The sequence below is a fragment of the Anopheles cruzii genome, chromosome 3 (genome assembly GCF_943734635.1).
Source record: "Anopheles cruzii chromosome 3, idAnoCruzAS_RS32_06, whole genome shotgun sequence".
NCBI lineage: Eukaryota > Metazoa > Arthropoda > Insecta > Diptera > Culicidae > Anopheles > Anopheles cruzii.
In genome coordinates, this window is record NC_069145.1 from 16212774 (window position 1) to 16229919 (window position 17146).

General features: G+C 55.0%; 2 protein-coding genes and 2 pseudogenes across 2 annotated transcripts in view; 3 read left to right on the top strand and 1 right to left on the bottom strand.

The window, feature by feature from the left end:
• The window catches only part of LOC128271661 (flotillin-2), a 151920-nt gene that overhangs the window by 35807 nt on the left and 98967 nt on the right, over positions 1-17146 (bottom strand). The window lies entirely within an intron of this gene.
• On the top strand, positions 800-2378 carry LOC128271663 (glucose dehydrogenase [FAD, quinone]-like; annotated as a pseudogene).
• Positions 7021-12928, top strand: LOC128271657 (glucose dehydrogenase [FAD, quinone]-like). Its single transcript, XM_053009270.1, has 3 exons — positions 7021-7084; positions 8369-8699; positions 11252-12928. The coding sequence occupies exons 2-3, from the start codon at positions 8409-8411 to the stop codon at positions 12854-12856; spliced, it is 1896 nt and encodes a 631-aa protein (XP_052865230.1). The 5' UTR covers positions 7021-7084; positions 8369-8408; the 3' UTR covers positions 12857-12928.
• Positions 9487-11076, top strand: LOC128271662 (glucose dehydrogenase [FAD, quinone]-like; annotated as a pseudogene).

Consider the following 17146-nt stretch of genomic DNA (forward strand, 5'->3'; position numbering starts at 1 on the left):
TCCACCGATCGAGTCCGAGGTAAGTGTGACGAGGGCCGAAAAACTGCATCCGGTTTGGTGCGTTAGCTTTTTGGTTGGAGTTTCTGTTTCGTCACGCACAACAAAAATAACACGCCAAGCTTACCACCCTCCCGCCCCAAGGTGTCGGTTGATGACGCAGGTCCATCGAACCGTTCCATCCTCGTCCTTTACACGCTTTGTACATATGGCTTTAAGATTCCTTTCATGCTAATCCATTTGCAAATTTAACCATCAATTGGGTGTACGTGTATCGGCTAACGGCTAGGGCTGATCACGGGTGGTGAAGGACCTCAGCCCCACGGATAGGGCACGATGGAAAATACCACGGCAATACCAGTGCTGTCGGGATTGGGGCCGAGAAAGATCTCGAACGGCGAATCTGCTTGTCGGTCACCGTGCCCATATTCTACAAAGTGATTCACCTCATCGGATGTGGATGGTCAGAAAGAAACGACCGTTGGCGCGTACGGGTCCCTTGAACTCGAACGGAATCAACAGCTTGGCAGGGTTCGTCAACAAGATCAACGATACCGATCCGATTCCAACCGTCCAGTACCACTACCGCAAGTAGACCTTCGACCTGGAACCGCAACAAAATCGGACCAGAACGGGCCGCGATCAGACCAAGGTCAGGTGTTGGAATGACCACACGGTAAACGCAAGGTTAAGGTTCTCTGCACCCGTTGGGCCGAACATTCCGGTGGCACCATTCATGCACCATTGGCACCGTATTTCATAGGAACTGGAACAATAATCTGTCCCTGCCCTTCAACGCCAGATCGCGTCACTGATGGGCACGCTGCAGCACAGTGCCGTCGACTGGGCCTATCACGCGCAGCGTTCGGTGAAGGCAAGTCTTGGCACGAAACGGGGCACGTTCTGGCCACGCGGCCGTACCCTGGGAGGCTCGGGTGCCATCAATGCGATGGCGTACCTTCGGGGCAACCGCCGAGACTACGATCGCTGGCAGGCGCTCGGCAACGATGGCTGGGGTTGGAGCGATGTGTTGGAGCAGTTTAAAAAGTCCGAAAATATGAACGTTCCCGAGCTGCTGCGTGGAGGGCCGGGGGCCGACGAGTATCACCGAACCGGTGGCTACCTGAACGTCGAGCAGCTGGACGACGCTGATCCGGTGTTTAAGATCCTGGCCGCGGCTGCCGGCGAGCTGGGCTACGAATGGCTTCCGGATTTCAACCGCGACCGGCACATCGGCTACGGCCGAAGCCAGTACACGGTGATCGGCGGGACCCGGTGTAGTCCGGCCAAAGCATTCCTCAGCCCAATCCGAGAGCGGGCCAATCTGCACGTGATCAAGCACACGATGGCACTGAAGCTTGAACTCAACGGCCAGAACGTGGCGACCGGAGTCCGGTTTCAAATCGAAGGCTACCAACCGATGAGCATTCGGGCCCGGAAGGAAGTGATCGTTGCGGCGGGCTCAATCAACACACCCCAGTTGCTGATGCTGTCGGGGATTGGACGGAAGCCGGAGTTGCAGCGATTCGGGATCACGCCACGGGTCGAGCTGAATGTGGGAGGCAACCTGCAGGATCATGTGGCCATTCCTTTGTTCTATCAATTCCACGCGCTGCCGGGCGAACCGGCGGACGAGCCACTGGCGCTGGTGGACAGTCTGTACGAGTTCACGGTGAGGAATCGTAGCGCTGGCGGTCCGCTTCTACCGGGACATCGGTTTGATGGCGTTCTACAACACGCTAAACGCCAGTGACCCGTGGCCGGATGTGCAGATCATGAACATCGTCATTCCGCCGGGAGACGCCTACGGGAAGCTGGTGGTGGCGAACTTTGAGTACACCAAGCCGATCGCCGATTCGATCCGGCAGGCGATCGAGCAGACGACGGTCCTCCACTCGCACATCATTGTGCTGAATCCGAAATCTCGTGGCCACATCCGTTTGGCGGGTGCCGACCCCTTCGCGCAGCCGGTGATTGAAGCGAACTACCTCGACCACGTGGACGATCTGCGAACGCTGGTGCGGGGGATTCGGAAGCAGCAGGAACTGCTCAAGACGGCTGCCTTCAGGGCGGCCGAGGTTGAACTGGTTGCGGTCAACATTCCGGGATGCGATCACTTGCCGTACGACAGTGACGGGTACTGGGAGTGTTACGTGCGGTATATGACCTTCACCACGTACCATCCGGTCGGGACGGCTAAAATGGGTCCGGATGGTGACGTGGACGCGGTGGTCGATTCGCGGCTCCGGGTCAGGGGTGTCGGAAGGCTGAGAGTGATCGATGCCAGCATCATGCCACTGCTGGTCAGTGGCAACACGAACGCACCGACCATGATGATCGCCGAAATGGGGTCCGACTTCATCAAGCAGGAGTACGCCTAGCCTGTGTAGCACCCAAAAGTAGCGTAGTACTCCTATCGTAGTAGTAGTTCTTACTAACCCGGCTTCCCTGAATAAACCATCCTGTCCCGTGTCCTAAAGAGTGCCTAACTAATCCTCCCCGCTGGAACGCTCAACATCCTAAAGCACTTCATGCCCTGCCTTCCAGATACCGGAGACTTTCTTCACGATCCAGAAAACGGACGGTGACTGGGAGAACTACGCCGAGGTGACGACGAACGCCAGCAAGGGCTCAAAGGATGGTAGCTTTTGGCCGCGCGGCCGCATGCTCGGCGGGTGCGGGGCCATCAACGCGATGCTGTACGTGCGGGGCAACGCGCGCGACTACGACCGCTGGGAAGCGCTGGGCAATCCGGGCTGGGGCTGGAACGATGTGCTGCCGTACTTCCGGAAGAGCGAAGACAATCAGGACCCCGAGCTGATGGGGCGCGACGGAGGCGCACTGCACGGCACCGGAGGCTTGCTGAAGGTAAACACTTTCCCGATGCACCACCCGTTGGGTCACATCCTGCTGCATGCCTTCGATGAGGCCGGTTTCGAGAAAAATCTGGACATCAACGGGCCACGTCAAGTGGGCTTCGGGCCCGCCCAGGGCACGATCGCTAACGGTGCGCGCTGCAGTTCGGCCAAGGCGTTCCTGGTGCCGGCGAAGGATCGCCCGAATCTGCACGTCATCAAGCACGCGGTGGCCGTGACGGTTGAGCGTGAACCGAGCACCAGGCGGTTCAAGTATGTGATCTTCATGCTGAACAACACGGTCCTCAAGGTGGCGCACGCCCGCAAGGAAGTGATCCTGGCGGCGGGTTCCGTCAACACACCGCACATCCTGCACCGATCCGGTGTCGGACCGAGGGGCCTGCTCGAGCAGGTCGGCATTCCGCTCGTGGTCAATCTGCCGGTCGGCGAGAACCTGCAGGACCATCTGTTTGTGCCGATCATGTTCAAGTTCCACAAATCGACGGCCGCCAACTACAACATGCCGCTGGAGATGGCCAAAAATTTGTTCCAGTACGTGACGGACCGGTCGGGACCGATGGCCGGGCACGGGGTGACCGGATTGATCGGGTTCATCAACACGCTCAACCAGACGAAACCGTTCGCTGACATCGAGTATAACTTTTTCCAGTTCGAGAAGGGTTCCGGCAAGTCGATGATGTTCGCCGACAAGGTCGGCTACAACGAGGAAATATCGGCCTCGATGCTGGAGGCGGCCACCGAAGCCGACGTGGTGATGGCCATCGTCGTGCTGCTGAATCCGAAGTCACGCGGACGCATCACACTCGCAACCGGGGACTTTGACGAATTCCAGCCTCCGAAGATTGTGACCGGCTATCTGGAGCACGAGGACGACATGGCGACGGTGCTGCGTGGAATCCGTCACATTACGAAGCTGCTCGATACGGACACGTTCCGCGAGCACGAGGGCGAGCTGCACCGGGTGGCCATTGGCGAGTGCGATCCGCTGGCGTTCGACAGCGACGAGTACTGGAAGTGCCACTCGCGCCACATGACCCTCACGCTGTACCATCCGGTTGGTACGGCCAAGATGGGACCGGACACCGATCCGGACGCGGTGGTCGACGCTAGGCTGCGTGTGAAGGGTGTCCAGGGTCTGCGCGTGGTCGACGGTAGCATTATGCCGAACATTGTGTCCGGCAACACGAACGCCCCGATCATGATGATCGCCGAGAAGGCGTCCGACATGATCAAGGCGGACTGGGCTGGGCGCAAAGCTAAGAATTGTTATACAGTTGTAATTGTCCTTTATTATGTCGCGTTGTGTTGTCTCAAAGTTTTCGAACCCAGGAGCATCATCCGTATCGTTCACGTTAGGTCCGTATCTGGCGCTCGGTTTAATGCATGTTGCATGCACTAAATGTAATAACATGCAGCCCGCATAGAGCTGCACCACAAGCACCACAAGGCGTGGTGAATAAACGTTGACGCGACAATTGACACGCCAAATGCTTCATTTGTCTCTGAGAAGTCAAAATAAATAAATGGTGTTAGCAAATGGGCTTAGCAAATTTCGACAGTTTTTCATCATTCATCATGCCGTTCGGAAAGTGTTTTGCCAAAGCGAAAAAGATAAAATTATCTCGCGCGGCTGAAACGGAGGAGCATCGGAAAACGAGAAAAGAAGCCGATCGGATATGTCACCGGGAAGCCCGATCGTCTGAAACACCGGATCATCAAGAAATGAGACTGTTGTCCCAACGAGCACGCACCCAAACAGGTCGAGAAAGTGAAGCTGAAAGACAAAAACTGTGCATTCCAATACAATTCAACTTATGTTTAGGAAAATGATCCGAAAATATCAATAGAAGAAATGGATAAAATTTGCAAATACTGCGGTGCCAAAAAATTCAAACATGAAACACCTCGGATGTGTTGTGCCAGTGGAAAAGTGAAATTATCAGAATTATGTGCACCACCAGCGAAGTTGTCAGAGTACCTTGATGGGTCTGCATGACCAGCAGCTGCATGAGACCAGCATGTCCAAGCATTTTTTAAATAACATACGCAAATATAATTCCTGCTTCCAGATGACATCGTTCGGTGCAACCAAGATTGTGCGTGAAAATTTTATGCCGACCTTCAAGGTTCAAGGACAAATTTATCATTATGCTGGATCTGTGATTATGGGTGATTATGCTGGATCTGTGATTGTGGGATCATTATGCATTATGCTGGATTATGCTGGATTGCCGCTACCGGACAGAGATCACCAATATTTACAGATTTATTTCATGGGAGACAGCAACGAACAAGTCGATCTACGCTGCCGGTATAATACAGGCACTAAACGCGAAATAGTTGCAGAATTGGAAGAAATATTTAATACACACAATGAATTGATCGCGCTGTTCAAAACTGCACTTGATCAAATGCCAGCCGACAACTATGTAGTAGTGTTGAGACCTGATAAAACACCTGCAGGCCAACACGAAAGACAATACAACGCGCCAACCATTGATGAAATGGCAATTGTGATGGTCGGTTCGGAATTTCAATTGCGCGACATAGTGCTTCATCGTAAAAGTGGAGGCGCCCAACGGATTTCAGAAACCCATCGATCTTACGATGCCCTGCAGTATCCAATTATGTTCTGCCGAGGAGAGGATGGATACCACTTCAATATAAAAATGGTGAATTCTGAAACGGGTAGACAAACGGAAAAAAGTCAGCGCAATGAACTATTACGCTTACAGGTTGATGATCCGTGAAGCAAAAAAAATCCCCTTCTTATGTGCCGAGAACTCTTTCAACAGTACATCGTTGATATGTACGCCAAAATTGAAACGGAGCGCTTACTTTTTCTTCGTCTGAACCAAACCAAGCTCCGGTTAGACAATTACACTAATCTGCGCGACGCAATAAGAAGCGATAGGAATGTTGATCCAAATGAATTGGGAAACATTGCCGGCTACATTTTCAGGGAGTGCTCGACACATGCATGAGTATGCTCAAGATGCTCTCACATATGTCAGAAACTATGGACGACCTGATTTGTTTATCACGTTCACATGCAATCTAACGTGGATCGACATAAAAAACAATCTGTACCCTGGACAATCACCGACTCATCGTCACGACATTACCGCCCGTGTTTTTAAGCAGAAATTGAAATCGTTCATGAAACTTAGCGAGAAGTATGAAGCATTCGGAAAGACACGCTGCTGGATGTATTCCATAGAGTGGCAAAAAAAGACTGCCACATGCGCATGTTTTAATCTGGTTGAAAAAAAATCACGCCAGATCAAATTGATCAAATAATTTCGGCGGAAATTCCCGATAAAGACATTGACCCTGGCTTATATGAGATAGTTAAGAAAAACATGATTCATGGTCCATGTGGCTCACTGAATCCAACAGCGCCATGTATGTCTGATGGAATATGCACTAAACGATTCCCAAAGCATTTTACGAAGCACACTATCACTGGTGTTGACGGGTACCCTTTATATCGACGACAGTTCGAGACGGAACCGAATCCGCGGTTCTGCCAGGGGATGCGCAACAATCGGTGCAGTTGGCCTCGCGGCAAGGTGCTCGGCGGTTCGTCGGTGCTGAACGCGATGATGTACGTGCGGGGCAACCCGGAGGACTACCGTGAGCCGCGGGTGGCTCGAGCTGGCCAGCGCCGACCCGGATCAGCACATCAAGACCTACCCGAACTACTTCGCGGTCGAGCGCGACCTGGACATACTGGTGAGTGGAGTGGAGCAGGAGAACCGGAACGATTGGGACGAGTTCATTCCGGTATTCCCCCCAGGTCGAAGGTCTCAAGTTTGGGTTGCGGGTCGCGCAGACCGAGACGATGCGCACGCTGAACGCCACGTTTATCTACGACGCCGAGCACGGCGACACGTGCCGGGGGCAGACGGGCGACGATTTCTACAAGTGTCTCATCCAGCACTACTCGCAGACAATCCATCACCCGTCCGGGATGGCCAAGATGAGGCCGCGCCAAGTCCGTGATCGACGATCAGCTGCCGGTGCCGATTTGCGTAAGTATGCGTATCTGCTGAGGCTGTTTCACACACGCATACGAATAAATTCGGTCCGGAAGCCGACCGGAAGCTTCAGTTCGTATCGGTTCTTTGTGCCAGTAGGTTCAATAGTTCTTGAGTGCTCTTGCCGGTGGTGCTGGGAGTGATCTTCCTGCCGAGGGACTCAAGGTCAAGGTAAGTGTCTGGCCGGACCCGTTAGGGGCTCGTCGCATCGTGGTGTGCTTGTTATGGGTTAACGATCGCGCCGCTCACGCTGTCAGCTGTCTGCGTCGACGGCTGTCAAAGGAGATACTGACCTCATTTCGATTACTTGGTCAGTCCACGAGGTTCGGTGAATCTTTTTCGCCGACCATACACCGACCACAATCCAAAGCAACCAAGGTCACCGTTACCGGCTGCCCGTTACGTAATCGGTGGTGCCTTTATCATAGCGACATCTTAAAGTTCTTGTTCGATGATTGACAACTAACGGGCTGAGAGCAGCAGGCTAAAGTGGCAATCGCATCGTGTACTTGAAATTGTGCAACCCATTATCTGTCCCTCCGAAGGAGAGCTTTAAGAAAAAACCGGGTTATAACATTCACGATCGAGGCTAACGATACGCTACCGGGTAAAGTCGCCGGTAATCACCGTCACCGTGTCGTGTGTGCACACCTTCCTGGTCATCAGACAGGACACAGGCAGAACTTTGTTGGAATGCCCTTCAACGAAGGTTAAGATCGATGACGTGTAACGCTAGCGATCAATGACGTGTAAAAGAAGGCACGTTTGACTTCACGTTGGGGTTGGGATTTCTAAAATTAGCCAAGTAATAGTGAAAAGTTTGGCGCTCGCTTATCACGCGATAAATGCGGAGGTACCGAGACCTCCTTGATAAACGGTCTCGAGTTGCCACCTTCCACCGCACGCGGCGAGCAACTATCTTAGACGGAATGGCGAACACCGGCATGGGCTGTGATTGCGTCATCTCCATGTCTCGCGCGAGAGAATCAGAACAAAAGATGCAGCGGAAGGAAGAAAACCAAATTGCATTCGGAAGGGACTGGCAAAACGAAAACGAAAACGAAAAACAGTTTTCTAGTACCGTGTCGCGTGCCGTGTATCGTGTGAAAGTAATCGGCTCATCGAGCGCCGCTGTGTGCCGTCACCGCGGCCATATTTTGCGTTTGCCGACATCGAGTCGTGGCGAGGCCATATTTTGGCCATTATAGGAAATAATAGTTGTGTTAGTGTAAAGTAGAGCCGGCCGCACTTTCCACACCACCGTCCGAGAGTCGGACAGGGCGGACATGAAAATTTGGACGTCGCCGCGCCGACTCCCGGGCGCGTTGTACTTCGTGTTAATAAAGCCCATCACCTCACACGAAGGCTTCGCCTCCAATTTGATAAGCGCCGCTTGGCGATAAGTGGCATTTGCATTTGTGGATTAACGGATTCCCCTCGTCTGTTTCATTTTAGCTACGCAGAAAACCAAAGCCGCTGGAGGGCGATCCGCACGATGGAGGCCCTGCTGAATAGTCAATGTGCCGCGCAGAGCGTCGGCCCCGCGAACCAACTGTTTGCGCTGCTCGTGCAGACCATTCTCGCGGCCCAGTGTACGATTTCGCCCCCGGACATGTGGCCCAAGGACTACGGACCGACGGCCATGGCGCGCGGGCTCGAGGAGTATGATTTCGTGATCGTTGGTGCGGGCTCGGCCGGGTCCGTGGTGGCCAACCGGCTGTCGGAGAATCCGGAGTGGAAGGTCCTGCTGCTCGAGGCCGGTGGCGATCCACCGATCGAGTCCGAGGTAAGTGTGACGAGGGCCGAAAAACTGCATCCGGTTTGGTGCGTTAGCTTTTTGGTTGGGGTTTCGTACGTTTGACCTGTTTCGTCACGCACAACAAAAATAACACGCCAAGCTTACCACCCGTCCGCCCGCCCCAAGGTGTCGGTTGATGACGCAGGTCCATCGGATCGAACCGTTCCATCCTCGTCCTTTACACGCTTTGTACATATGGCCTCCAGATTCCTTTTATGCTAATCCATTTGCAAATTTAACCATCAATTGGGTGTACGTGTCTCGGCTAACGGCTAGGGCTGATCACGGGTGGTAAAGGAGCTCAGCCCCACGGATAGGGCACGATGGAAAATACCACGGCAATACCAGTGCTGTCGGGATTGGGGCCCGAGAATGATCTCGAACGGCGAATCTGCTTCGGTCACCGTGCCCATATTCTACAAAGTGATTCACCTCATCGGATGTGGATGGTCAGAAAGAAACGACCGTTGGCGCGTACGGGTCCCTTGAACTCGAACGGAATCAACAGCTTGGCAGGGTTCGTCAACAAGATCAACGATACCGATCCGATTCCAACCGTCCAGTACCACTACCGCAAGTAGACCTTCGACCTGGAACCGCAACAAAATCGGACCAGAACGGGCCGCGATCAGACCAAGGTCAGGTTGTCAGGAATGATCGCACGGTAAACGCAAGGTTAAGGTTCTCTGCACCCGTTGGGCCGAACATTCCGGTGGCACCATTCATGCACCATTGGCACCGTATTTCATAGGAACTGGAACAATAATCTGTCCCTGCCCTTCAACGCCAGATCGCGTCACTGATGGGCACGCTGCAGCACAGTGCCGTCGACTGGGCCTATCACGCGCAGCGTTCGGTGAAGGCAAGTCTTGGCACGAAACGGGGCACGTTCTGGCCACGCGGCCGTACCCTGGGAGGCTCGGGTGCCATCAATGCGATGGCGTACCTTCGGGGCAACCGCCGAGACTACGATCGCTGGCAGGCGCTCGGCAACGATGGCTGGGGTTGGAGCGTTGTGTTGGAGCAGTTTAAAAAGTCCGAAAATATGAACGTTCCCGAGCTGCTGCGTGGAGGGCCGGGGGCCGACGAGTATCACCGAACCGGTGGCTACCTGAACGTCGAGCAGCTGGACGACGCTGATCCGGTGTTTAAGATCCTGGCCGCGGCTGCCGGCGAGCTGGGCTACGAATGGCTTCCGGATTTCAACCGCGACCGGCACATCGGCTACGGTCGAAGCCAGTACACGGTGATCGGCGGGACCCGATGCAGTCCGGCCAAAGCATTCCTCAGCCCATCCGAGAGCGGGCCAATCTGCACGTGATCAAGCACACGATGGCACTGAAGCTTGAACTCAACGGTCAGAACGTGGCCACCGGTCCGGTTTCAAATCGAAGGTTACCAACCGATGAGCATTCGGGCCCGGAAGGAAGTGATCGTTTCGGCGGGCTCAATCAACACACCCCAGTTGCTGATGCTGTCGGGGATTGGACGGAAGCCGGAGTTGCAGCGATTCGGGATCACGCCACGGGTCGAGCTGAATGTGGGAGGCAACCTGCAGGATCATGTGGCCATTCCTTTGTTCTATCAATTCCACGCGCTGCCGGGCGAACCGGCGGACGAGCCACTGGCGCTGGTGGACAGTCTGTACGAGTTCACGGTGAGGAATCGTAGCGCGGCGGTCCGCTTCTACCGGGACATCGGTTTGATGGCGTTCTACAACACGCTGAACGCCAGTGACCCGTGGCCGGATGTGCAGATCATGAACATCGTCATTCCGCCGGGAGACGCCTACGGGAAGCTGGTGGTGGCGAACTTTGAGTACACCAAGCCGATCGCCGATTCGATCCGGCAGGCGATCGAGCAGACGACGGTCCTCCACTCGCACATCATTGTGCTGAATCCGAAATCTCGTGGCCACATCCGTTTGGCGGGTGCCGACCCCTTCGCGCAGCCGGTGATTGAAGCGAACTACCTCGACCACGTGGACGATCTGCGAACGCTGGTGCGGGGGATTCGGAAGCAGCAGGAACTGCTCAAGACGGCTGCCTTCAGGGCGGCCGAGGTTGAACTGGTTGCGGTCAATATTCCGGGATGCGATCACTTGCCGTACGACAGTGACGGGTACTGGGAGTGTTACGTGCGGTATATGACCTTCACCACGTACCATCCGGTCGGGACGGCTAAAATGGGTCCGGATGGTGACGTGGACGCGGTGGTCGATTCGCGGCTCCGGGTCAGGGGTGTCGGAAGGCTGAGAGTGATCGATGCCAGCATCATGCCACTGCTGGTCAGTGGCAACACGAACGCACCGACCATGATGATCGCCGAAATGGGGTCCGACTTCATCAAGCAGGAGTACGCCTAGAGTAGCCGTGTCGAGTAGCACCCAAAAGTAGCGTAGTACTCCTATCGTAGTAGTAGTTCTTACTAACCCGGCTTCCCTGAATAAACCATCCTGTCCCGTGTCCTAAAGAGTGCCTAACTAATCCTCCCCGCTGGAACGCTCAACATCCTAAAGCACTTCATGCCCTGCCTTCCAGATACCGGAGACTTTCTTCACGATCCAGAAAACGGACGGTGACTGGGAGAACTACGCCGAGGTGACGACGAACGCCAGCAAGGGCTCAAAGGATGGTAGCTTTTGGCCGCGCGGCCGCATGCTCGGCGGGTGCGGGGCCATCAACGCGATGCTGTACGTGCGGGGCAACGCGCGCGACTACGACCGCTGGGAAGCGCTGGGCAATCCGGGCTGGGGCTGGAACGATGTGCTGCCGTACTTCCGGAAGAGCGAAGACAATCAGGACCCCGAGCTGATGGGGCGCGACGGAGGCGCACTGCACGGCACCGGAGGCTTGCTGAAGGTAAACACTTTCCCGATGCACCACCCGTTGGGTCACATCCTGCTGCATGCCTTCGATGAGGCCGGTTTCGAGAAAAATCTGGACATCAACGGGCCACGTCAAGTGGGCTTCGGGCCCGCCCAGGGCACGATCGCTAACGGTGCGCGCTGCAGCCCGGCCAAGGCGTTCCTGGTGCCGGCGAAGGATCGCCCGAATCTGCACGTCATCAAGCACGCGGTGGCCGTGACGGTTGAGCGTGAACCGAGCACCAGGCGGTTCAAGTATGTGATCTTCATGCTGAACAACACGGTCCTCAAGGTGGCGCACGCCCGCAAGGAAGTGATCCTGGCGGCGGGTTCCGTCAACACACCGCACATCCTGCACCGATCCGGTGTCGGACCGAGGGGCCTGCTCGAGCAGGTCGGCATTCCGCTCGTGGTCAATCTGCCGGTCGGCGAGAACCTGCAGGACCATCTGTTTGTGCCGATTATGTTCAAGTTCCACAAATCGACGGCCGCCAACTACAACATGCCGCTGGAGATGGCCAAAAATTTGTTCCAGTACGTGACGGACCGGTCGGGACCGATGGCCGGGCACGGGGTGACCGGATTGATCGGGTTCATCAACACGCTCAGCCCGACGAAACCGTTCGCCGACATCGAGTATCACTTTTTCCAGTTCGAGAAGGGTTCAGGCAAGTCGATGATGTTCGCCGACAAGGTCGGCTACAACGAGGAAATATCGGCCTCGATGCTGGAGGCGGCCACCGAAGCCGACGTGGTGATGGCCATCGTCGTGCTGCTGAATCCGAAGTCACGCGGACGCATCACACTCGCAACCGGGGACTTTGACGAATTCCAGCCTCCGAAGATTGTGACCGGCTATCTGGAGCACGAGGACGACATGGCGACGGTGCTGCGTGGAATCCGTCACATTACGAAGCTGCTCGATACGGACACGTTCCGCGAGCACGAGGGCGAGCTGCACCGGGTGGCCATTGGCGAGTGCGATCCGCTGGCGTTCGACAGCGACGAGTACTGGGAGTGTCACTCGCGCCACATGACCCTCACGCTGTACCATCCGGTTGGTACGGCCAAGATGGGACCGGACACCGATCCGGACGCGGTGGTCGACGCTAGGCTGCGTGTGAAAGGTGTCCAGGGTCTGCGCGTGGTCGACGGTAGCATTATGCCGAACATTGTGTCCGGCAACACGAACGCCCCGATCATGATGATCGCCGAGAAGGCGTCCGACATGATCAAGGCGGACTGGGCTGGGCAGGAGGCTAAACACACGGAGCTTTAAGGTGGTATAGGGCGGCGATGATGGGCATGCATTCTGTATATTTTCAATAAATGTGACATGGCTTCAGGTTCATTTCGTGTGTCATTGTAATTGTCCTTTGTTGTGTCGAGTTGTGTTGTCCAAAAGTTTTCCGACACAGGAGCATCACCGTCCGTATCATTCGCGACGCTTAGGTACCGTATCTGGCGCTCGGTTTAATGCATAGCCCACACGTGTGGAACTATTACGCCGAGGAGAGTGAGACGGCCAGCAAGGGCTACCGGAACGGGAGCTACTGGCCACGCGGTAAAATGCTGGGAGGCTGCAGTAGCAACAACCTGATGCTGTACGTCCGGGGCAACAGTCGTGACTACGACCGGTGGGAGGAACAGGGCAACCCGACGTGGGGCTGGAGCAATGTTCTGGAGTACTTTAAGAAGTCGGAAGACAACGGAGCTGAGCATCTGCTGCTGGAGAAAGGCGCGTTTCACGCCGAAGGTGGACCGCTGAAGGTGAACTCGTTTATGTCAAACGAACTAACGAAGCTCGTCATCACGGAGGCCGCCCGGGAGCTGGGCATTCCCGAGATAATGGACATCAACGCGGACGAGTACATCGGGTACAACGTGGTACAGGGGACGGTCTACAAGGGGAGGCGGCAGAGTGCTGCGAAGGCGTTTTTGAACAGTGCCAAAGATCGGCCCAATTTGCACATCATCAAGCATGCCCACGTCACGAAGGTGAACTTTGAGGGAGCCACCGCAACGGGAGTGACGTTCGATTTGCCCGGAAGTGCAGGTCAGGAGGTACGGGCGAAGAAGGAGGTCATTCTGTCGGCCGGAGCCATCAATACACCGCAGCTGTTGCAATTATCTGGGGTGGGCGCGAGCGCCGAACTGGCCCGCTGGGGTATCCCGGTCGTGCAGGACCTGCCGGCGGTGGGTGAAAACCTGCAGGACCATCTGATCGTGCCCCTCTTCCTGTCGCTGCACGGTTCGCGACCGATCGAGCGACACTTTGACGAGCTGCTCGACAGTATCTTCAGCTACGTGCGCTACGGTTTGGGTATGTTCGCTACGATCGGGGCGACCGATTTGGTGGCGTTCGTCAACACGCAAAGCCCGGCGGCGCTCTTCCCGGACATCCAGTACCATCACATGTTGCAGCCGTGGAAAACGCCTGACATGGACAAAATTATGGCTGCCTTTGGGTACACCGATTCCATCGCCGAGCAGCTGCTGGAGCTGAACCAAAAGGCGGAAATCTTGACCGTGCTCGTGACGTTGCTTAATCCGAAATCGAGTGGAACCGTTAAGCTACGTAGCGGTGATCCGCACGATGCGCCACTGATCCACGCGCACTATCTGGACGATCAGCGTGACGTGAAGACGGTCATTCGGGGCATCCGGTTCTTCCGGAAGCTGCTTGGGACGGAAAACTTTGGGTACCACGAGCTGAAGGAGTACCACCTGAAGATTGACGAGTGCGATCGGTTGGAGTATGACTCGGATAGCTACTGGGAGTGTTACGCGCGGTACATGTCCACGACGCTCTACCATCCAACCGGCACGGCCCGGATGGGCCCGGAAGGGGACCAGGGCGCCGTGGTGGACTCGAGGCTGAAGGTGAAAGGTGTACAAAATTTGCGCGTCGTCGACGCCAGCATCATGCCGGACATTGTGAGCGGCAACACGAACGCACCGACGATCATGATCGGTGAGAAGGGTGCCGATTTCATCAAGGAGGATCACAATGTCAAGATTGGCGTACACAAGGAGCTGTAGGTGCAATAAATATTACGGGTATTGGGAACTCGGTTGTGTTGTTTATTGATCAAAAACCGCCACCGAAATCGAGACGAGGTTTATTCGAACGATTGCGCCTAAAAGTATGCAAAAGTATGCACGAATCGGCTCTGAACCGGTTGAGCTTATTTGAACGGCTGTTTGAACCGCGGAACATCACAATTTCGTTTCAAACGTGCTTTTGTAGACTTTTCTCGGGCTAGCCGTTATATTGTGGTGTCCTTGAGTGCATGAATCAATCATGGGACTATGCGGCCGGGGCGAACGGCACAAGCAATACCTAAACGTTGTCCATCCCAACCATTACGGTTGCCCAAACTTAGGGAAAGTGCACCGTATGTCACGTAAACTGTCCAGCCGGACGCATTCCATCAAACCTTATGTAATGTGGCCCGGTTGCCTATGCGTTGGGCGATAAATTTTATTTAAATTGCATTTCGCAGTTTGTCGAATACTCGGAACATATTGGCATGATTAACGAAAATATAAAGCAACAGAAAAAGCAAATTAACCGAGCGATGATACGGACACCACCCACCACCCATGAACCGGTGCACAATCGGTGTGTGATCGGTGATCGTGTGCGGCTCTGTTCGACTCTGCAATCCATTGAATCCTTTTTAGCACGCCTCGCAACAGTACGTTGGGGCCATAGTCAATAACGCTGCTTGGTTTACCTGTAACGAAAACCAAAAGTATTGATTAGTTAACGTGTTACACGCGGTAAGTGACGATTATTGGGCCCACGATTCGTCTGTCCCACTTTCCATGCACGTACGGAGGAGGAACTCTCGGTGAGTCAGTGTGATTATATAATTAAACAGACACAAAGAGAAGCGCCTCATACTCGGTCGGTCGGCGTCTGCCAAATTTTGTCACCATCGGCGACGTACTACTTCAAGAAGGTGCATCCAAACGCCCTCGTCGCGACCGGTTTACTCTGCAACTCTGCCCATCCACGGGATGCATCTAAAGCCAAGTGTCTGTCGTCATCGCTCGTTGCAACAACTTGCAGCTCTGCAGTTGCATTTGCGTGTCCGTCACGTCTGCATCTGGCCGGTAACTCGTTTGCTTCGCTGCAGCCAAAATAGTCGCACTTGTTGCAGTGCGCCATGTGATGGTGCAATCAGCCCCTGGCTTGCAGACACGAAGAACACGGCGGACCAGCACGGCCGAAATGAGGCGTAAGTCATAATGCATCGAAACCGAAGCCTTGCACGTGGTCAGGCAGATTGAGTAACGGCGGTGATCCGATGGATAACCGGCCTAATATTGCCGGTCGTAGAATCCAGGCTCTGTTTACCACTCTTAAGACACCGTTAATGGGGTCGAACAAATGCTGGGTTAGGTACTTCAATTGCCTTCCGATATGTTCAAACGTAAGGCGGCAAAACGGTTCAATCGATTGCCGAATTGTTTACCTAATCTCTCCCCGACTCTGGGCTGTTTGATGCGTAAAGGTCGCCGGCTGTTTGATTTCTAGCGCCCCACACAGCACGCAAAACAGATAATTAAAATCAATAAAAATCCGTATCGTTTAGTCGGTCGGCCTCAAGGTTGGCCACGCCACGGTCCCCCGCGGTCCCCCGCGGCCCCCGGGTAATGGGCCGGTGTCACCGTTGAAGCACTTTCCTGGTGGATTATTGGCGCGGTGCCCGCATAACACGCCGTCGCCGCAAGTCAGCCGGAATTACCGAATCGAACCGCGGTGAAGGTCACCGGTCGCCGGAGGATGGCCGAAAGGGAAACTGATTGATTTGTGCCTGACCGAACGGAGGGGCAGGGAGCAGCGGTTCCTCCAGCGGACACACACAAACAAACGGATTCGCGGTGTGCGAGAGAGCACGAATTTCAAACCAAACGTCTGCCCCGTCTGGGTTTCTTCGGTTTTCGGGCGGCCACAGAGAGAAGAAACGGAATTGCCGTTTGGCGGCGATATCATTATTTGCATAAAACCATCAAGCCAAACCTCATCGGGTCGGACCAGCGGTCGGTGATGGGCGGCTCTCTCTTTCGATGGATTGGTTATCGGTTTGGTGCCGGGCGCGCCAAGATGGATTTCGTGCTTTACCCTAGGTGGGCTTTTCTTCGCCCGGCAGTGGCTGCCCATCAAACGGTGCATATTTTATCGCTCCCAACTTTTCATTACCGCCCGGAAACGCACCCCGAGCCGGAACCGTTGCGGACGGCTCCACGGCTGGTGTTTCGATAAATCAATCGACCCATCGCCCAACAAACGGTTTGTGGTCGTTCGGCAGACGTGTGGTTTGGGCCAAAAAAGCGGGCCGCTATCAAGCAAGTGTTGCGCATTTCGTTACCGGTGCTACCGGAGTCCGAGGCCGGACAAGTCGGGGCCGCGGCACGCATAAAACTTGGCGCCTGCCTACACACTTCTGGGTCCGCGCGTCGTATTAGAGGGAAGTGCAAAACGGCCCCACATCATTCAGCATTCAAAGCGGAACGCGGAACAGGTCGAAGAGGAAGCGTCGAAGAAACCGCCGCCATG